The sequence below is a fragment of the Carassius carassius genome, chromosome 19 (assembly GCF_963082965.1).
Source record: "Carassius carassius chromosome 19, fCarCar2.1, whole genome shotgun sequence".
Lineage (NCBI taxonomy): Eukaryota > Metazoa > Chordata > Actinopteri > Cypriniformes > Cyprinidae > Carassius > Carassius carassius.
Window position 1 is genome coordinate 28,207,114 of NC_081773.1, and position 23,838 is coordinate 28,230,951.

At 34.9% G+C, this 23,838-nt stretch overlaps 1 protein-coding gene across 12 annotated transcripts in view; it reads right to left on the reverse strand.

Annotated features, from left to right (window-relative positions):
* LOC132095506 (tensin-1-like) overlaps nt 1–23,838 on the reverse strand; it is a 244,394-nt gene that overhangs the window by 80,754 nt on the left and 139,802 nt on the right. For all 12 annotated transcript variants that reach the window (XM_059500569.1, XM_059500564.1, XM_059500573.1 and 9 more), the window contains one exon: nt 12,638–12,676. In XM_059500569.1, the coding sequence (XP_059356552.1) occupies nt 12,638–12,676 (39 nt within the window). The remainder of the gene's footprint in view (nt 1–12,637; nt 12,677–23,838) is intronic.

Sequence of the window (23,838 nt, forward strand, 5' to 3'; positions counted from 1 at the left end):
CACTGAGATCGCTATGTCCCGCTTTACTTTTCCAGTATCAGGCAACTCTGTGGTTTTTCGAACTATCGCTGAACTCGATGGCAAGGTTAAAGAAGTCAAGAGAAATAATGTGTATAAAAGATGTCAGTGGCATCCAGGGAATCAGTTCTTTTGAACCTTTTATTCATCAAATATATTAGGCAGAACTGTTTCCAACACTCATAATAAATCAGAATATTAGAATGATTTCAAAATGATCATGTGATAGACTGGATGTTACGTGTGACACTGAAGGCTGGAGTAATGATGATGAAAATTCAGCTTTGCATCACAGGAATAAATTATTTTTTTAAAGTACATTCAAATAGAAAACTATTATTTTAAGTTGTAATAATATTTCACAATATTACAGTTTTTTCTGTATTTTTGATCAAATAAATGCAGGCTTGATGAACAGAAGAAACTTCTTTCAAAAACATTAAAAATAGTAATGTTTCCAAACTTTTGGTCTGTACTCTATATATATATATATATATATATATATATATATATATATATATATATATATATATACACACACACACACACATATATATATTGCATAACTAAAAAATAACATTTATTTTAATTATAAAATTTTATACAATATAAATTAAAACATGTTAAATTAATAATTTTACATTCATAATAATTATACTTAAATACGTCACAAATATACACTTCATATATAAGATGAATACATAAATTAAAAACTATCCATTTAAAATTAAATTAATGTGATTTGATTAGAGTAATGGCTGCTGTTTTTTATAGTTTTAAATACAGGAATATATATATATATTCAAATAGAAAACAGTTATTTTAAACTTTGATATTACTTTAAAATAATACTGTTTTTATTTAGTTATTTGTTTGTTTGTTTTTATCAAATAAATGTTGCCTTGGTGAGTATGTAAGACTGTTTTCAAAAAACGTTTAAAAATCATAATCATTCCAAACTATACACTGGAAGTGTATTTGAAAGCATTTATAAAAATAAATGAATAATAATAATAAAAATTCTGTTTTCTGTGATATAATGCATAAAAAAGATGTGACCAGCATCCTGGGAATTGTTCAAAACCTAAAGGAGATTCAAAACAGCCTCTGCTGAAAGGCAAAACCTCAGGCTTTTGAGTGGTCAATGATGTAATGTGAATCATCAAATCTGTGTTCCACTAGCGACCCTAGACGTCTTTCTCAATTCCTGAGAAAATAAAAAAAAGTCTGTCTTCCAAGAGTAATAAAGCTGGAGGGAAATTATACCCCAGCTGTAGAGTTTGCACTACTGCAGCCCCCAAAACAGCCTCCCAGAGCTGAGGCTTGACCGCTAACTAGAGCGCATCTGCTTCACCGACACCGAGCGAGAACGCTTGGCAACCTCAACTTTCTGTGTGCTTCTGAGAGCCTCGTTATGTCCATCTAGCATGACCACCACCAAACCCATTATGGTTCTCACCAGTCACACAAACACATCAGTCCATTAGATACAGTACAACCGCTGGCGGAACAACACAGAGCAGAAAGGTCATCATCTAGGTCACCTATCTCTGTTATCTGTCTCCTTTGCCAAGAAGTCCCATACAGCAGTTTTTACAACCACATCTGAGGGAAAGCAGAGATTTCAGAAGTAGTTAACAACACACAATCCAAGCATTTCGTGGATAAACTCTCCTCAGCAACAACACCTAGTTTCAGCCACGTCTGGGAGTGTGCTGGGATTCGAATGTAAAGATTGGGTCGGCTAAGAACCGTGTGCAGATCAGACGCATGATAATAGTGCCGCTGGGAAACTTTTTCTTCTCCGCTGCTCCAAATGTTAAACCTTAACACATTTTGTCAAATCTGACACACTCTCTCATCTCGCTTCATTGGCACTCAGTATTTTGTAAACTCTTCTCCTCCACAGCTTTCTACAACTTTTGGTGTTTACTTCCACTTCCATCTTTCTTTGATCCTTGACTCTACTTTTTTTTCCAGAATCGGCCAGAAGTGGACGTGAAATGGAAAAGATCTGAGACTGCGGTCATGTGAAGGTACATTCAAGTGAATTTTGCACTTCATCAAAGACACCAGTATTTTTGTCCTTTTCACGAGAGACTACGAAAAGACTTTTGAGACTTGACTTTTTAGATCCGCTCTTATTTAGCGGTTACCATTAACAAAAATCTAAATGAAAAACAGAAGTAAAATAAAAAAACTAACATGACAGACCAAAAAATAAATAAATAAATAAAAATAAAATAATAAAACAAAATAAATACTAAAATATCTGAAGCAAAAAAAAAAAGACAAAACAAAACAAGACAAAAAATAAATATTTCCACACAGCAATCACTCATCATATGCAAACCTATAAATAATAACTATTTAAACCTATATTAAAGAAAAGAAAATAAAATAATAATAAAACTTGCAAAAAAACATAAAAAAACTATGATGACTGTGGTTTACAGTATAACTACAGTGTTGAAGGCAGAGACAGTTTCCCAGGATGTTGGGTTAAGAGTATTGCACCATAGTACCGATGGTGAGCAATATTTTGCACTGAGCAACCCACCAAATCTTGAGTCACCACAATCTTGGACAAAGGCTGCAATTTTTGTACATCAGCGACAAAGTTTCTTAATCATCAGGCTACTATTGCCAAAGTAAAGTCAGTGCTCTGGTCTTACATGCTCAGAAAGACTTCCTTCAGGCTTATGTGGTTTAGACTGCTTCTTAAAATGTTAACGAGAACTGATCTTTTTCATCTCCAGCAGTCATATCTTATGGAGCAGGAGTTTAGTGGACAATGATCCTGTACAGAGTGCATCGGGTGAGGTCAGATTCATGCTGTTGTTTCACAATAATTTTCAGGGTAGCTCTGGCAATCCACTCTTCAATTCTGAACTCATCCTGAAACTAAGCAGTGTTTCGCTTTGGGTAAGTGATTAAGTAAGTAAATAAATAAATGCTCAATCTGTCAAAAACAACAACAATAATAATAATAATAATAATAATAAGAAGAAGAAGAAGAAGAAGAAGAAGAAGAAGAAGAAGAAGAAGAAGAAGAAGAAGAAGAATAACAATATTATTATATGCTGCTAAATAAATTAAACAATCAACTCATTTTATTTTTAATGTTGGAGAATGAATAAATAATCATGATTATTATAATAAATATTGTATTATTAGTATTCTTTTTAATTTCTTTTAATATTTCAATTTGCATTCAGGTAACAAACAAGATGCAGAAGTGAAATGCAAATTATACTCAAATTACAAAAAAATACTAAATTTAAATAAATCATATAATTGCAATATGTGTCATTTACATAGCAAATGTTAAAAACAAACTTTAAATACGGTCTTTAATTTTTCCTATTTGGAAATATGCATGTAAATAAATTAATCAATAAATAAGGTTGAGGTTGAGGTTTTATAGGCCTTAAACAAATGTACATCTGTTTAAGAATACTATAGAACTATAGAAATGTGTACTTGATTTTCACATGCTTCTTTATATTTAACAAATTGAATGAACCATGGGTATGTTTCCCAAAAGCATTGTTAACTATGGTCCTAAGTTCCATTGAATTCAATTGTTAACAACGGAACTTGACACCATAGTTACTTTTGGAAAATGCAGCCCAAGATTCGAAAAACACTTCATTTTGTTTGTTAACAGAATTTACAATTAAATAAATTCAACTTCGTGTCCATGTGGCCAATTCTAATTCCAACTCATGAATTATAATGAAGTCAATTCTTAATTGATGCTATGTGACAAAGTTTGAACACTTAAGGTCTGAGGTCTTGAGAAATTCCCAGCTCTAAGTATGAGCCACAGTCACAGAACAGTGAGGCATGTTTTAGTGAGCAGAACTAACAAGGGCCGCCTGACAGGATTATAGAATGAGATCTGTGCACCGATGGATGCTCAAATTCATCAAAGAGAAAGATAAACTCATGTGTGATTGACTTGTTTTGGTCCAAACTGACACGGTTCATCATATGATCATGCCACTCGCCTGAACCAATTCACAGAACGCAAATTATAGCCCACTTAAGTAAATACTGCAGGAGGAAAAAAAGCACAGGGAGTTTCCAAGCACGTAGGCACAAATTGAGTGAACAGAGCCTCCTTTAAAATGACATGAAGCTAAAATAAACCCAGACTGTACTTATATGAAACCATGAATACACTATTATCATTATAATTAATATTTCTATCCTAAATCTAGATCTACACAGGCTGGTCAACATTTCCAAAGAGAGTGTTATCTGCTACACTGATTCTAAATCATCATAAGAGATTGTGAGTTCACTTTTTAAACTGCAATAATGCTATGTTGCGTCCAACATAGGGAAAGTCGTGGCCTAATGGTTAGAGAGTTGGACTGCAATCGAAGGGTTGTGAGTTCGAGTCTTGGGCCGGCAGGAATTGTGGGTGGGGGGAGTGCATGTACAGTTCTCTCTCCACCTTCAATACCACGACTTAGGTGCCCTTGAGCAAGGCATCGAACCCCAACTGCTCCCCGGGCGCCGCAGCATAAATGGCTGCCCACTGCTCCGGGTGTGTGTTCACAGTGTGTGTGTGTGTGTTCACTGCTCTGTGTGTGCACTTTGGATGGGTTAAAAGCAGAGCACGAATTCTGAGTATGGATCACCATACTTGGCTGAATGTCACGTCACTTCACTCAACTGAGAATGACTGAATTTCCAACTGGAAAGAGAGCAAAAGATGCCCTTTCAATTTGGAAATGTGGAAACCCAAAATTCAGATCCTGACACATGCAGAGACAGTGGCACTTACAGAGATGCACATTTAGAATAGACACAGTTAGAATTAAACAGTCACGTTTAGGTTTAGGCATATAAAACAAATTAGTAAATCTTCTGAAAAATGTTAATCTGCAGAACTAATGTTAGCATTAAACAGCATCGTTTACACTCTGCAAAAAAATACAGCTTATTCTGGTACTTTTGTTTTGGAGCATGATGGCTGGTTTCTTGCAAGTCTTGCTTGCTTGGCTAGAACAAGTTGTGGGCATCGGTGGAACTGCATTAAGTTGGTTTCAGTCATATCTTAAAAATAGAAGCTTCTTAATCAATATTGGACTATATTTTTCTGGGGCTGTCCCTCTGACTTGTGGGGTTCCCCAAGGCTCTATTTTGGCCCCTTTATTGTTTTCTTTATATATGCTTCCTTTAACTTCTATTTTGACAAAACATGACTTGTACTATCACTGCTATGCAGACAATACTCAACTTTATTTGGCCCTGAAGCATAAAAATAGTGTAGACCCCTTTTGCAGGTATTCTCCGATGTCAAAGCCTGGATGTCTAAGGATTTTTTTTTTAAAATCTAAATGAGAGTAAAACAGAGCTCATTGTGTTTGGCTCTTCTGAAGTCCAAAACATTTCTCATGTTAATGTTGGGGTTTTATCTTCTTCAGTTAAATCAGGTGTAAAAAAAACTTGGGCGTCTTTTTCAATAATACACTTAAATTTGATAGGTAAATAAATTAACGTTGGCAAAAGTGAAGACCTTTCTTTCTTTTAAGCACTTTGAAACTGCAAATCAATGCTTTTATTTCTTCTAGAATTGATTATTGTAATGCCCTGTATCTGGAAATAAACAGTTCTTCAATATCTAGATTACAAATGGTCCACAATGTGGCTGCACATCTTTTAATCGGTATTCATAAATATGAACATATTTCTCCTGTGTTAATGTCTTTACATTGGCTCCCAGAACGCTTTAGAATTGATTTTATAGTATTTTTTTTAAATGTTTAAATTGCCTCGCTCCCCCTTACCTGCCAACCAGAGTTTGTTAACTGTTCCAAAGTCAAAATTAAAATCTAGGGGTGATCGAGTTTTTGCCATAGCTGCACCTCAACTTCGGAACACGTTACCGTGCCATATTAGAACTGCACAAACATTACATATTTTTAAATCAAAGTTAAAAAAGTTTCTCTTTCCTAAAGCCTATGATGTTGTTTGATGTCTGATGTTTGCTTGGTCTGTATACATGTTTTTATAAGTCTTTTACTTCATTGTTCAGCACATCACTACCATTGTGGACTTCAGGAAGAAGAAAGTAAGCACGCATAACCCCATCCACATTAACGAGACGGTTGTTGAGCGTGTCTTTAGCTTCAAGTTCCTGGAAACCACCATCTTGGAGGACCTGTCCTGGACCACAAACACCTCCAGCCTGGTCAAGAAGGCTCACCAACAATTCTTCTTCTTACTCAGGACACTGAAGAAGAACCAGCTGTCTTCAGCCATCCTGGTGAACTTTTAGCAGTGTGCGATCGAGAACATCCTGACCAGTTGTATCCCAGTCTGGTATGGGAACTGCTCAGTTGCTGACCGCAAGGCACTGCAGAGGGTGGTGAAAACCTCTCAACTCATCACAGGGACACCACTTTCTTCTATTGAGGACATCCAGAGAAAATGCTGTCAACGTCAAGAAAGCAGCATTGTTAAGGACCTCTCTCACCCTGACCATAGACTGTTTAACATCCTGCCCTCCGGGAGGCGCTTCAGGAGTTTCCGGATAAGGACCAGCAGACTCAGAAACAGCCTTTTCCCTACAGCTGTCTCTTTACTGAATTCTGCCCAATAATTTAAAAATCTGTAAATTATGTGCATAGTACTGCCTTATCTATATATTTATTGTACATTTGTAACGTATTGTAGACACTGCATATTCTGTACTTACTGCTTATTGCACTTCTGGTTAGATGCTAACTGCATTTCGTTGCCTTGTACCTTACATGTGCAATGGCAATAAAATTTAATCTAATCTAATCTAGTTCATGCTTCTTTTCTGCAAAAATATTTAACTTCAACTTCATGTGTGCTGCTCTTGGAATAGAATTGTCTTTAACTAGAGGGTTAATAAAGAAAAAGTAAGCTGAATCATGTTGTCGCTACATTTTCAAGTTAACAAGTTAAAAAAAAAAAAAAAAAAAAAAATCAGTCAATCGTTCTCAAAAAAATCGAGATTTTATTTCATTTTGCCAAATCTCCCAACCCTACTCATAACTGCAATAAATATCTTGCAGTTCTACGTTTACTTTTCGGAATCAGAATTTTAGATAACAGTCCCATTTTATGATGGAACCAAGTTTTTTTTTTTAATATATAAAAATAAAATAAAATAAATTAATTAAAATAACATATAATACTGTAAATATTAATAAAAAAATGGCTTTAATTTAATTGTAATATTAAACATCCAAAAACATGATTTTGGCCTAAATAACCTGGTATGACCAGCTGGTAAGCTGGTTTGTTACTGATTTAAGATGGTTACTGTCCTCCTAAAAACTATCTACTGTTTTCCAGCAGGTTATACATCATCTTTATGGTCAGAAGAAAGGGATATCCCACTTCCGACTTTAAAGGGAAAAGAAGCAAAAGTGTTTGTGAAATGCTGTACCCACAGTGAGCAGACGTAGGCCAGAGAGAGATGGGCAATCATGTCAGTTTGGTAGGAGCCCAGTGGAGTTGAGGGTGTGTCCACGTAGATTCAGTGAGTCTGGTTTTTTCCCTCCCTATGTGGTATTCCAGCCTCTCCTCTGAGATCCCGAAATACTCGCCCTTTGTTTTGCTGCAGTTACTCTGCATTTAGAACAAGGCTCCCTGTGTCCTCCTGTTTCATTTCAGCTGCATGTGGGTTAAATTATAGTTTAACGTTTCACTGCGATCACTCTGTTTGTCCCCCCCCCCCCCCCGGAATACATGTGATCAGCTGCTATTTGTCCTAAATCACTCCTTAGACCATAATTCGTATGCAACAGGTATAAAAGGCATTTTTAAAAGCTTTCATGTGCATTTCTGTGGACCACAGATTTATATCCCAATGAAAATTCCTAAAACCGCACAGTTAAAAAAGGCACTTTGTCAAATGTACCATATGCTTGTCCGACTAATGATGGGAAAAATTGCCTGTTCTATGTTCAGAGTTCTTAGACATTTAGTCACTGATCGTAGTTCAACTGCTTACAGAACAGCAACGATGTAGATCAGATCTGTCCTCAAAAACAGTGCAGGGCTAAAGAAACAAAAGGAAACCACAAAGAGGAGGCGGCATTTTAAGCCCAAGGTGAATGCACAGTGAACACTTATATTGCCTGCTGCCCCCTATTGGTGGCTATAAGAAGTGACCGTTCCTATCAACAGCACAATGAACTACTAGTGCACATACTTTAAGGTTCAGAAACTGTTCATTGCATATACAAGTTTCTAAAGTCAGACAGATGATGTATTTGAACATGGCCACACTATCACATTAAAGACACCTACTGAGAATTAAGAAACTTAAAGGGAGAGTTCCCCCAAAAATGAAAACTCCTTGTCTTTATATAATCAACATCACGTTATTCTAAAACTGTGTGACTTCCTTTCTTTTTGGCAGAAGCACAGAATGTTCCCAATGACATTAGGATGAATAAATAATGCTGAAATTAAAATTATTGGGTGAACTATCCTATCAAGAAGAGTAACAACAACTAACGGTAAAAGTAAAATAAGGTCTGTCAAACCTGTACTGTTTCTGGCTGTGTTTAGCACCTAATGAAATTTTTTGTGAAATTTTTTAATAATTCCATTATCATTTATAATGATTGTATCATTATAATTTATTGAAATATATCATAAGAAAACATAAAAATGAATCACATAATATATAAATAAAATTATATATAATATATATTTATTTATATATGTATAATTTATTTTGAAATCATTCAAATATATAACTTTATAATATATAAAAATAGATTTATAAAAAAATATATACAAATTATATACTGATATATATAATGATCACTTGCAACCCCTCATTATATGGGATTATTTAATAACTCTGTGTTTTGGTTCATAAACTGTGGAAAGGGCATCTGTTCGGCTTGCAGATCTGAAGATCTCTGTCGAAACACAGCACAGGGAGCACCTAAAAAGGACATGTTTCTTCAATCCTGTCTCCAGCACCTCAAAGTCAATTACAGTATGATTTGAATGTGTTTGGTTAATGTCCAGACGTGGCTGAAACAACAACAACCGTTGATAAATAAAATCATCGACAGCTAGGGTGGAAAGTTGGCCGGGTCTCCAGATTATAAGACCCAGGATACAGTGGAAATGTCGATGTAGGTGAGGAACATGCACATAACCTGACATCAGCAACAGCCTTCCTCTCAGAGTTTTAAAGGTCACCTGCAACCTTTCGGCACAATACAGCAGGGATGGAAAAAATGTAAACAGACGGGACACTGTGCATTTCAGTGGCACTCTGTTTACATTACACTAATGGAGGGTCTGTGCCTGCCTTCCTTCACAGGAGAGTTCTACGGAAAGAATTCTGAAGATGGTATTCAGCTAAAGAATTCTGAGCTGTAAGAACCTCTGAACAAAAACGTCCCAAAGCAATCCTGTGACCCTGGGTTAATGCTCACAACAGGGGAAGGACCACCCTCCCCACCTAAGCAAACTCATACATTTTAGATATTGCATTATGCATCGTATGCATTGAAAAAACGAGAAAGGATGCGAAGCAGAGAGCCTTAAGGGGCCTGGGCATGGAGCATAAACACAGAAAGTGCTGGAAAGACCAGAGTAACTCTGGTCTGCTTAATGTCATCCGAGGCCCGGCATGCGTTTCACCTTCTCATGGCCAATTATGGCCAATATCACATTGTGGTGAAACAGACCCAGACCAGATGGCTCTAGAGGACGGCAGACAGCTCTAAAAGAGAAAGCCTGGAGCCCGTCTTCAATTTCAAAGCAGTGATGTAGAGAGCATACTATTGATATAACGCCCACCTAATGTATGAGTCTGGACGTCCACTTGTGTCTAATAAAAAAGTACAGCATGGGCACACACTGTACTTGACAAGATCAGTTCATCTGACAAAAACACGAACAGGTCACATTTCACCCAAAACCTGAATAAATAAACAAATAAAAATAATAATAATATGATTTTGTACATTATTTTAATAACAATTCAGCAAGAATTTCCCGAATAATTCACAAATGTAATACAGTAACGGACTGTAATAGTTACTGTAATAAAGATTTATATATAATATATATATTTAAATAATTATATTTTATCTTATATAATAATATAACATATATAAAATATATTTTATATAAAATTTTATACTTTCATAAAATATATATATATATATAAAATATTAATTAATTAGTATTAATTAGTTGGTAGTAAATATTTTATTTGTCAAGGAGAGATAGAAAGTTTCACATTTTCTTTTATTTGATTTGTAAACTGTAAAAGGATGTGCTTATTTCATTAAACTGAGACTTATTCATATAAATACAGTTAACATATTCTTAATAATATTTTTTTTTAATAACAACTACCTGAAATGCTGTGTTATGTATTTAATCACTGCTCCGGTGTGTATTCACGGTGTGTGTGTGTGTGTGTGTGTGTGTGTTCACTGCTGCTGTGTGTGCACTTTGCATGGGTTAAATGCAGAGTATCAATTCTGAGTATGGGTCACTTTCACTTCACTTTTTTTCAATTTGTTTTCACTTCACATGCTGTGTTATGTTTTTAAGATCATATCACCTATGGTGAAAATATTCATACACAATTGTTAATTCACACAGGCATTTGATCCTTGTTACTGGGTTTCAGATAACAGGTCTAACCACCAGCCAGCCAACACATTTAGCAGAGGAGAATTTACCAAACATGGAGTGACGAGAAAGCAGGTCTACACGATTCAGGACGACCACAGCAATACTCCTGAATTCACTGAAAAGCCATTAAACAGGGTAGTTTTTGGCTTCAGTGAGCTGCGTCATGGTAAACAGTGAGTTCAGCAGCTTTGTCCTTGCTGAAGCCAGTGTGTGTGTGTGTGTGTGTGTGTGTGTGTGTGTGTGTGTGTGTGTGTGTGTGTGTGTGTGTGTGAGAGAGAGAGAGAGAGAGAGAGAGAGAGAGAGGTTCAGTGCTTAGGGACAGTGGCACAATCACAAAAGCTTTTCTCCACAGACTTTAGGTAAACAACATCACTAAATATGGGATGTTCAATCTGCAGGTCCAAGCAAGTAGATTCTTAATTTTCACTTTCTATCTGGACAACTGCTCTGTGTTTCTTGATGTGTTCTACTTAGAGAAGTTCAGCTGCCACAGACCACCACGATCACACCGACAAAATATCTCTCACAATTTTTCCTGTCATCTCCACTTTAAAATGATCACTATAATACTATTAACAAAAACTAACTACTTCATTAGCTTTTTAAAAAAAAAAATATTTTATCATTTATTTTTATTTCAATTGTAGTATTTTTTATTAAGTTTTTGAAAATTTTCACCTAATATTTATATGCTATATTATTTCAGCTTTTTATTAGTTAGTTTTAGTTAACAACAACAGTGCTCCATTCACATTCCCCTGAACCTATTCACAACACAATACTTACATTAGATTATATATTCAAATTTAATTAATATTATTTCAGTCATTTAATTATTGTTTGATTCTGATTGGTTGAGCCACGTTCAAAGCTGTTGTAAATTACTCTACAAACATACACCTTTGTTTACTTCTCTGTGTTGCTTGGCAACCACTTTGTTGGAACCACAACTGTTTCTGAGGAACTACATTGTTTGGTGGAAGAATGTTGTTTTTATTAATATCATTACACTTTATTAGCTCTGTTTTATTTTGTGGAACCTTACTACGTATATGTAATAACCGTTTTTATAAAAGCAATAAGCCCAGTGAAGCCATGGTTTACAGTGAACTCCGCTTTGCGCGTGCCTAACAATGCCCCTTAGCTGTTATAAATTCACTGAAAACCACAGCTTCTTGGAGCTTATTGCTTAAGTTAATGCTAATAGATGCATCACAATTCATTGGTGAATAAACTTGTATTTTTGCAGTCCTGTAGAATTTGTCTCGTGTCTTGAAAACATGTTTCTGTCAGTTTTCACACTTGTCCTCAGAACATCAGTTTTTAAAGTTCAGCTGATTAGTCTTTAAACAGGCCATCTGATTTCAAGTCTGTGTTTATGAGATTCAGTACCTGCATGTACTTCCAAACTCGCTCCACCATTTTATGCTTTATTTGGGAAGTAATGAAGGGTAAGAGAGCAAGAATAAACCAATCCATGTCCAACTGACGAAAGCCAATCTTACCTTCAAAAAAAACCAACTCAAAATATGCGTTCCATTTTGAGGACACGATGTACAACAAGAGACTTTTTAGTAACGTGGGTAAAGTCATGATGGATTCTGGCTTGCCTTGCACGGGCAGGCATACATAAGAGGAGGAGGAGGAGGAGGAGGAAAGAGAGACCAAAAACACAATTCAAACCAAAAAAGGAATGTTCACTATGCTTTCGCTCAAGCTTTGTTATTCTCCCTGGCTTATTTAGGTCTTGGGAGAGATCTGAACCGAAGACCCCAAGCTTTTATTTCCGTCTTATAAATATTAACGGTTGTGGGATGATACGTTCTGGCCTCCGAAGCAGACAAACATCACTTTATCATCAATCTGATTAACAGTGCAGATTCCGAGTGATAACGGTTCTAGGAAACGATCAAAAATGGGTCATCAAAACAACCACAAATGTTCTTACCAGTTCATAGTTGGCAACAGGAACGCAGGAGGACGATACCTGCAACACAGAAGAAGAAAATGGCAGGCATAATTCTGTGACTTTCATGTCAACATGTCAAGTCAACACATTTTACCACTGTGATGTGACATTTAAAATGTAAAATGGGATTTTCAACAAGAAACAAATACAGAAATAGATAAAGCAAAACTAAAGGACTTGATTTTATCCAGTCAGAGCCAGATGTTTGGAAGAGAAAGACTGAAGAAGGATTCATGACATTGGCTGAAATAGAAAGTGGTTTCAGAAGTTTGATACGTTTTGATAAAAGGTTACTTTGGAAAACATGCACAGATGAACTGATAACCTGATAACTTTCACACGGAACATGTGATGATGTCATTAGTTCACATTGAGTTAGACCTATCGGACTGTGCCATCTAGAGTTTCATGCCAGAACTCTATATTTCAGTATATTCACATAGTTTTAAACAGCGAGTGTTTTATAACAGATGTACGCATGGCCATCCGACGCAACACTGACACTACTACATGTTCTGAAAGAGGAGCATATACACTGATGACATCGAGGCGGGCCACCTTCAGATCGCTGAGTTTCCAGAATGGTTTAATTTTTAATTTATATTTTGGTGGGTTTAGTGATTATGAATGGATCCATAGTAGTTTACATGCAGTCTGTTTGCATCCCCCTGTGGTCTTGTTTGGTATTGCAGGTTAACTTATGCTTATTGCAGGAGCTTACTTGTTAAAATTACTGTATAATTGAGGTTTATGTACTTTTAATTTGTATAGAATACCTGCAGTGATATTTTTGCAAAGTATGTTTGCAAAAACTAACTCTGGATGTTTGAATCTGGAATTTTCTTCATTTAAAAATAATTACATGTAATTGAAAAGTAATAACACTAGAATACAAAACGATGGGCTTGCTGAATTATTATTATTTAATTAATAATTCAATTATTGCAATATAAAGTTACATCCCAGCAAGCACTTTTGTTTATTTGTTTTAAATGTATTGTCTTACTTATTTATTTTTCACTTGGCAGTTTGAAAAGTAGATCCCCACACAAAAAAAGTGTGGGCACCCCTGATATACAGTATATACTATCTTAGTATTTATTATTATTTTGAATTAGCTTTTTTTTTAATATTTTCAGTTTCCATTTGAATTTGGTTTAGCCGCTTCTATTTAGTTTTAATTAATTTAATTTTTTTTTTGTTGTCATTTTGTACTGTACTTCAGCTTAAACAGATTTCAGTCAGTTGCCAGGGCTTTTTTATGTTTATTATTTCATTAATTTATTTATTACATTTTGACCATCTAATATTAATCAGGGCTCCAAACTGCGACTAAAATGACCATAAATATTAAAATGCGAGTGAAGTTTTTGCTGAGGTCGCCACTGGTGACTAGGCCTTTGTATTTACATGTTATCTCTTAAAAAATTGCATGTAATGCCTTTTTTCCTGATTGTTTTGCATTCACATCTTGTTATGTTCGCGCATTGAGAGAATGCGCATTGAAGTTTTAGTGGGAAAAAGAGTTTTAAACAGTCCTCATCTGCCGCGCAGCAGCGCTGACACACACCTGATAAACGCGCGAGAGAGAGAAATGATGGAGACTTGAAGAGAAAGTGCAGAATTTTTGGCTATTTTATAAGAGATTCTACAGTAAAACACTTTCAAACTGCGGAAAACGTGTAAAGCTTGTAAACATTGCAACGTAATATTAACCTCAGTAACCTTTCGGTGTCCATAAGCTCATCAGTCAGCCAGAAAAATAACTATAAAGAGGAGCATTTTGCTATATTTATGAGCTATTGAATTTTAATATTTTTACTTAACCTGTTGTCTACATGATTCAACTCCTTCTATTAAATTTAATTTTACTAATTAAGAAAAACAGACTGAAAGTGTGAAAGACATGCACTCTTAAAAATAAAGGAGCTTAAAAGGTTCTTCACAGAACAATTTTGGTTCCACAAAGAACCATTCAGTCAAAAGCTCTTTAAAGAACAATCTCTTTCTGACCTTTTCATAATCTGTTATTGTCTTCAAATGTTAAAGGTTCTTTATGAAACTATTTAGACAGGGAAAAAAGGTTCTTCTATGGTATCATGCAGCACCTTTATTTTTAAGAGAGTATGACAACATTTACAGGATGCATTGAGGAGGACCCCAAACTATACTCAGGGGCCAAGTGATGCTTATGGTCCATGATATTGGTACAGATTTTGTGTAATAAACAACGCATGACTGTATGTTTCAAGTTGGAAAAGACATTTAGCTCCCACTTTAAGTGAACCTTCATTCCCAGGTCATCTACAAGATGGATTAAAATGCTGATAAAGTCAAGAAAAGATGAGACATAAACACGTCAGTATGATTAAAAAGTTAAAATGTAAAATAAATAATTTAAATAAAATGCATAAAACATGTTTATTCTGTGGCACCTAAAAAAATCATTTGTCACCTAAGTTTTTTTCTTATAGGAGCCAATGGCTCCTTACTCGATTTTTTTGTTTGGAGCCCTGTTAATGGTTACTTTTTTAATTTCAATTACTGAAAACACTTTCAGATGACACTTAAAGTATCTAACTAGGAGTATTTCCTCCTCAAAATGGATGATTTAGACAGCTTATATACTCAAAAAAAAAAAAAAAATTAATTAATACATCTTTAAGAAAAAAACAAGCTTCACATTTGTAAGCACAATTTTGTAAATGACACTTTCTTCTTTTAAATCAACTATTGGATAATGCAAAAAAAAATTTCTCCGGCAAATTTAAAAAAAAAATATTTTATCTAATCATGATTTAACAAAACAAATGACTAAAATTTAAACTGAAAATAAAATCAAAGCTACTACAAAATATTAATAAATATTATAATAGTACATAAATAACACCGAGTAAAACGGAACAGATTGAAACCATCATCTCTGCTCAGTGATTTAGTGCAAAAACAGGCAATCTACAGCACTAACCTTATTTTGAGCATTTCATTAACAGACTTGGAAAGTCACTGATGTTTAAAGGTGATTTGCTTTGTCAGAACTCACAATCTGCTGAAGTCCTTTATAATAGGATTTCTGCTCAGACCACTGCCACAACTAATATCCTGCCTCCCTTCAACAAATGAGCTCTGGGCTTCACAAACAGGATGACGGACAATAATTTCTAGCACTGCCTTTACTGGAGCATTAAGAAAAACAGTTTCCAGGCAAAATTGCATCCGAGGAACTGGAGCTGTGCACAAACAGGAAGCCTCCTTCCACAGTTGTGTCTAAAAGCAATAGCAGCTGCCTAGTCAATCGATGATTACACAGACAGCATTATTGTATGAAAGCACCTCCTAAGGAAGGAGACAGACTTTAGACAGTCCCCTGGCATCATGACATCATGTCTGATGATTAAATAAACAAATTTAAACAAATAAACAAACATGAGTCAGACATTTAAAGACTAATTTTTCAGTAGACATGAAATCATATGTTCGACAAAAAAAAAAGACATTTATAAAAAATTTACTCTTTCCACAAACTGCTGAACCACACATAAGACTGCAGGATATCTTAAGCTGCAAATTATATGATTTGGATTCAGACTTTCCTTAGTGTCTTGTTTGGTATTTCTTAAGATATTTCTATAAAATTTCATATTAAAAATAAAATTAAAAATAAATTAAAATAATAATATTAAAGTTGCCTTAACTTCATTTAAAATGAAAATAAAATATAATAAAATAAAGCAATAATAAAATAAAAATAAATAAAAATAAAATATATTTCAAAATCAAATAAAGTCAAAAAATAAACTTAAAATAAAATAAAGCCAAAAAAAAAAAATTTAAAATAAAAAACAAAGTAAAAAATGTAAAATAAAGAAATAAAGATTAAACAAAAACAAAAATAAAGAAATAAAGTAAAAATAAAATATTAATATAATAACAAATTAAATTAAATACATTTGCTTTTCTTTCGTAAAAAAAGAAGAAAAAGAAAAGAAAAAGAAAGGTCATAGCATAATGACACAAGTAGTAAAATTACTCAAATCAAGGAGGAGATGTCATGGCTGATATTATCAGTTCATTCATCAGACTATGAAAGGTCAAGTTAAACGCATTGCATCGTGGGATACAGTATTGCATGTGTGATCTGGGCCAAAAGAGGCCTTGTGTCACAGTGATTTTACCCATAAGCTGGTGACTCGGAACCCACAAACATAATACTGGTTTTTCTCTCACTGGTTGTGGTAAGTAAATAAAGTCAAGGCAACTTGGGTCAGATTTCAGTTGTGTCATTCCAAGGACAACAATTTTTGAATACCCAGAGTTCAAGCGTGTCTTTGCAAAATTTGATTCAGATGAAAGTGAGGAATTTGACATGGTCTGGAAGCCATCGGCTCTTACCATTTGTTTTGACAGCTGAATATATAAATGTGTTATTTTCAACCATCTGGCATTTGTGTTAAATTTGCTCGGTCCATTTAATTGCTCGTCTTAATGCTGACAGAGTACATCGGGTTTCGCAATGTCAGTTTCTCGTTTATCAATGACCTTGACTTGTCATTGATAAAGTGTTCCTTAAAAAGGTACTGAGCCTTAACTAACAGAGTTTATAGCTTAACAGGTGTGCTGAACCTGAAAAATCACAACATGTCTTGTATTGCTGATGTTTGTGAAAAACACTCTAAAAACAAATGGTGCTAAATAGCACTAAAAGTTGTTTTTTGGCTCATAATCATAGGTGAACCACTTTAAGTGCTACAGTACATAGAACTTTAATTAACCCCACTGAAGAACCATTACATGTTCTTTGTAGGTGCTATATAGCACTTATATTGTTTCCCTTATGATTACGAGCCAATTTAGCACCTCAACTACCACAAAGAACTGCTCGAGAACCAATTTTTATACAGCAATTCCCTAAAATCATCCAGAACAACCTAGCAACCGCATAGCATTAGACTGAGTACAGACTGATTTTTGAAGATGTCTAAATTGTCATGCAAAAGTTTCTATGGGTAAGAATGATCAGTCTTATTCTTTCACTATGTGAACAGTATACTCTCTTAATAAGGGGCATGAGACGTTAAGCATGACTAGTGCAGCTGTTTGATTTGACTTCCTGTTAAAAGATGTTATTCCAGCTGTGGAGGTGGAGCCGTAAAGCACATGAACACTGAAAAGCTCTTGTTTTTTCTCACTACAGGTCTCAGCATATCTAAACAAACTCTGAACACAAATGATTAACCGCTTTAAGCAGGAAGACTGATAAGAGAGAAACAACAAATGTAAGCAAGATGACAAGATCCCAATTTTGGATAACTTAGACAAACATAGATACACAGAATAGGCAATAAAAAATGTTAAAATAGCATGACAGTCTGAAGAGTATTTTTTTTTGTTTGTTTTTTATTTTCATTAAAACCTGCAAACAGATAATGTTTTGAAGTTTTAAGACAAGATATATAAAACATATAACTAAAACACATTACAATTTAATTTCATATTTCTCATGTATTTGTATAATATTTATAGTAGTACATCATTCAATATTATTTTTAAAAACATTTTTTGAAAACTGACTTTGAAAAAAAGACTTGCAAGACCAAAAAGTTGCAAAAATTAAAAACTGTACAAAATTGAGAAGCTAAATAAGGAATAATGAAATGTATTTAATCAGTTAGTTCTTGAGTTATGTATTTAATTTTGTTCTCTGTGTTATGTGAAATATGTCCCGTCTTGTTCTTTCAACATCAACTCTGTCTTCTAGCAGGGCAGGTCTCGAAATGTGCGAACAGTCTGTTCTAACCCGGCATAAACATTTATGCAAACCGTACACATCCTTATCTCTACCCAGACCCAGGATGACCAATGTACCAGTCTATAACACTTCAGTGACAGAGAAATCTCTCCCTCTTCTCAGTCCATCGCAGAGCTCTGCTCTAAGTCTTTCTCCAGATTCCTTACACAGGCCTGGTCTTTCTCCAGACTGGATTCCATCACCTGGCCTAACTCTGCCTGCAGGCACCTGCTGATGACAGCCTGTCCACCTGCTATCCATAACTAACAAACACCTTATGTGTGCCCTGAGATCTGGCCCGACCCAGCATGCCTTCATGCCTCTGAAGATGCCTGGAATGTTTGAAACGGAGCCTGACGACTTCTCTTTCGGAGGTCATCAACAGAAGTAGGCTTGAAAAGTATATTTACTTATATTATATATTATGCTTTATATTTGCAGTGATTTTGTTACAGTGTACTCTAAAAATAAAGATATAAAAATTTAAATAAAATGATAAATTCTATAAAAAATAAAAATAAATAATAATAATAATTACACATTTTCAGGACATTGCAAAGATTGCATTTTTCTTTTAACTTTTCTACTTGGGAATTGAAAAATAATAATAATAATAATAATTGTTTAAAGATATATGGTATATGCATATAATAAATTACTTATGGTTTCTATCCTGATTAATCTTAATGGCATATATATATACATACATACATATATATTCCATTTTTACAAATATAATACATATTCAGAATCTAATTGTCTGAAAAGACTGTTTAGTTTAATAGATGATTTATATGACTGATACAAAGATATATATCATCCAAAGAATGAAAAATATTAAGATATTAAATATATAAGACTTCAGCTTCATCGCCCAGTCTTAAACAGAAGTACAGCTATGAAAGCACTCACCCTAATCTAATTACTCAGGTCAGACAACGACATTCAGAACGGCTAGAAATCCTGACAGAGCTCGTCTCGATGCAAGAAAGCAAGAAAACAGCTGGCTTGAAGGTCAAAGGGTGGCTTAACAGCGTTTGAAGACAATCAGCACCATATAGACAACAAACAATCACACTCTTTAGCAGGACATCATCACGTCATATAATGAATCTGATGAAGACGCGACCCCTTGATTCTCATGTGTCAAAACAAGCACCCTGACAGCTGGATTCATTATGTGGGCAACAGAAGGGGTTCGGTGCTGGTATTTACATCACGGTTGAGTCGTGTAAATCATTCTGACACATCCTGAGGCGGTCTACTCCGAGCATAACCTCTGGTTAATGGTTAATGCACGGCCTCTTAAACCGCAGCAGGGGTGCAGGTGAACACACAAAAGGTGATAACCGCAGGTCTACTGGTGGCCAACCACAATGCTGAAAATAGCCCTGACAATCAACCAAAAAGGTGAGTAAGCCTTTACAAACCAAAAACAAACACACTGTAGACATGACAGCACAAGATTCACCTTCCAAAGCAAAAGAATACCATCTGCAGTTGGACTGAATGTCCTGAAAACCTGACAAGAACATGTCCAGATCACATATACCCTAAAACCAAAGGAAAACCCTAGGGAATTATATAATGAAGTATATTATGATATAAGGTTATTTTGCACTGTGACATTATTTTCAGAATGATTATGCACATTTTTGGTGGAAATAGAACTGAATAGTCAAAAAAGTAAAGTAAAATGTTTCGCATTTTATGTGAATATGTATTTTGGGGGGAAATGACCTGGAATTGTTTTTCATGACATTTACCTTATTTCTGCTACAGAGCAAAACATCTTCAAGCAATCCATCCATTTATTTTTCCTACTTGATATTGCACTATGCACTACCTGTCAAAACTTCGGACATACACAAGTGGATTGAAATATATATATATATATATATATGTATATACATTTAAAATCTTGAAAAGTCTCATCTTCTGTAGATCTAAAGGCTTCTGCTTACATTGTAGACAAATTGAAATGGATTCATTCTTTACAAACTATTTTCTTAGAGTTAAATCATCAACAAAATCATCTTCTTTCTCTACTTTTCTGCATTTATTCTCAGTTCTAGCTTGTCTCCTAAACTAGCTTTCTAATACACCTGCTAGTGTAAACTGTGAATTATTGGCTCTCTGTTGGCTTATGATCCACATTTGTAAGTTCCTTTGGATAAAAGCATACTCTCATTAGTGTAAGTTCTGATGTTTTGATGAGTTTACTAAAATCTAAATAATTTCCATGGTTATTTGTTTTTTTCTGTCTTGTCCTAATGCCATCTCAGAGCATTTCTCGTATGTCTTCAGGAAGACTAATCAGCTGGGCCGGATCAGGAGGCTTCTGGGCCGGAAAGGGGGAAAAGCACAAACAACGTCCAAACTTTTTGGCTGGCATGTCAGTAACACAAAGCCTCAGTCAGTGTGCTCTTTGTGTGGAACAGAAACGGTTTGAGGGAAAGACACAGAAAGGGGAGTGGATGTGTGTTGATAACCCTTGAGTGTACAGATGAATATTATATAAAGAGCGGTAATTGTGTTGTTGCATTCCTCGCATGCTTGTGTTAACTTGATTAAACCGAGACCTGTCGCCTTCAGACAGCTGCCATCATCACATGAGCTGGAGCTCCACCAATCTCAACCTACTTTAAAGAAATAGTTCACCCAAATTGTAACATTTTTACATAATTTACTTAGCCTTGTGCTTGTCCAAACCCTGTGTTTTCTCCATGAAACACAAATGGAGATATTAGGCAGTGACCGTAGCTGTCAAGCCCCCAAAAAGAACACTATATTTCTAGTCTGCTTTGCCAAACAATATATTTGTGTGAGGAACAGAGCAAAATTGTATTTGTTCATAATGCATAATTCTTATTTTGGCTGAACTGTTCATTTAAATGTAATCTGAAATGAAGTTTAGGAAATTAAGTTGTAGTTGTGGTGGAAAAACACTTGGACCAATGCACTGCTCTTTCATGTGTATCCAAGATAATGGAATATTTGCATTTGGCACCAAAAAAGCATAGAAGAAGAGAAATGCTTGCAAAGAAGCTGGATGATGGATTTGTTTCTTACAAACTTTTTCAAAAAAAACTATTAATTTAATGCATTTCAAGACCAAATTAATCTCCATAACTTTGGTGATGATTACTGTATAATGTACTTTAATCATCGCTGTCATCGTCATCATCATAATATAATTCTAAAAGTCATTTTTAAACTTTAGTTTAACTAGAAAAAAAATATTATGGAAATACCTATTAGTTTTCATTAAATTAAAGGCTTTTGCAGGCCTTTAAATCACAGTATAACTTTGCTACTATTTCTAGGTTTTCCATTATCTTGGACACGATTCACAGGGTTCAGTGTGAAAAATTAAGTTGAGAATTATTCAACAATTGGAGGTTGTTTCAGGGGTTAAGAACATATTTGAACTTTTTTTTTTTTTTTTTTTTACAGTTTTTGCATTTTTTATAAAAAATTATTTGGATAAAACATTTAATGAGGAACTGTGCATAACAAGTCCAGGAATGTGTTTAAAAAAAAAAAAGAAATAATAATCAACTGCATATTACCTTTAAAATCTATACACATAGTAACAACAGCACAGCCCTCATAGTGGCTAATACCGTCTGTTTACAATTCAACTGCTTTGCCATGGCATGGATGAATGAAAATATTGCCCAGTCATTTCCTTAAAAAAAAAAAATCAAGACCTACTGAGCCAAAGCAAAAGGTTAATCTCCAATCACGAGAGACTTATGAGTAACTAAGGGCAATTACTGAAACCCAATCCTGCTTCCCCCCAATCCTGGGGGGAAGTCGTGGTCTAATGGTTAGAGAGTCGGACTGGCAATCGAAAGGTTGTGAGTTCGAGTCTCGGGTCGGCAGGAATTGTAGGTGGGGGGAGTGCATGTACAGTTCTCTCTCCACCTTCAATACCATGACTTGGGTGCCGTTGAGCAAGGCACCGAACCCCCAACTGCTCCCCGGGCGCCGCAGCATAAATGGCTGCCCACTGCTCCGGGTGTGTGTTCACAGTGTGTGTGTGTGTGTTATCACTGCTCTGTGTGTGTGCGCACTTCGGATGGGTTAAATGCAGAGCACAAATTCTGAGTATGGGTCACCATACTTGGCTGAATGTCACGTCACTTTCACTCTAAAACTGCGAGAACCAGTTACAACACTATCATGAAAACTATGCAACAAAATTCCCATTCTGCACTACACATAAAACATGATCTCAGTATGATCTACAGCATGAGCTGGGATTGTTGACCTACAAAGGGAATGAGCTGGTTGTTTGTTATCAGTGAAACACGGCAGGTTGAAACAAGCTACAGACATCTGCGTTAAACTCACAAGATATGATATGATGAGTTATTGGCCAGAGAAACTGCTTTTCAAGCAGGTGAGGAGGAGTCCCGACGTATTCCACCTTAGTAAACAACCGCTATCCAGATGAGTTATCCTCACCTCTCGACAAAAATACAGAGATAGATGTATTTCTCTCTTACACGCAGAGATACTGAAGAACATCAACTGATTCAACAACTGCAAATAGGGTTTTATCAAGCAAGCTCATTTACAGAAGATTCTTTTCTTAAATCCACATTAGGTTAAGAACGAAAGCAGGCAACATGAAACTGCTTTCACAACTCATTTTATTTCAATAACTTGACGTATTACATTAGAAAAAAAAGAGAAAAAAAAATAGGACGGCACTTGGTTTTATCCATAAAGACTGACTGCACAAGACACCAAAACAGAGCCATTAGAGGGGATGGACTGAAAAATAAGACATTTCTGACATCAAGTGAAAAGGAAAGAAATTTTAGAAGGCAGAGCACGTTATGACATTTTGATGAAAGAATATGAAGACAAACATTTTTCCTTTGGAATAATGCACACTGATGAATCTTACAGATTAAGGTAGGAATGTGTATTAAGAGAAAAGTAAATAGAGTTATTTTTAAGATAATGTTGACTTTAAGGCACATTTAACCCATTAGGACTCATATTATGCAATAAAATCAATTCATATAATTAATAAAAAATATACTGTAACTTTCAACTACTCAAAACTTTCTCCCCACTATTCATTCAAGACCAGGCCTAATTGTTTAAATTACTAACATTACCAAATAAATAAAAAAATAAAAATGGAATTACTTTAAGGTATATTTGTTTCCGCCACTGAATAAAAAACCTTTTTCTCACAATTGCGAGTTCATATCTCGCAATTCTAACTTTATTTCTCAGAAATGCAAGTTATTAAGACAGAACTGCGAGATATGAACTCGCAATTCAGAGAAAAAAAGTCAGAATTGCGAGATAAAAAGTCACAATTACCAATTGTGACTTACAATTACACAATTGTTTTTTTTATTTTATT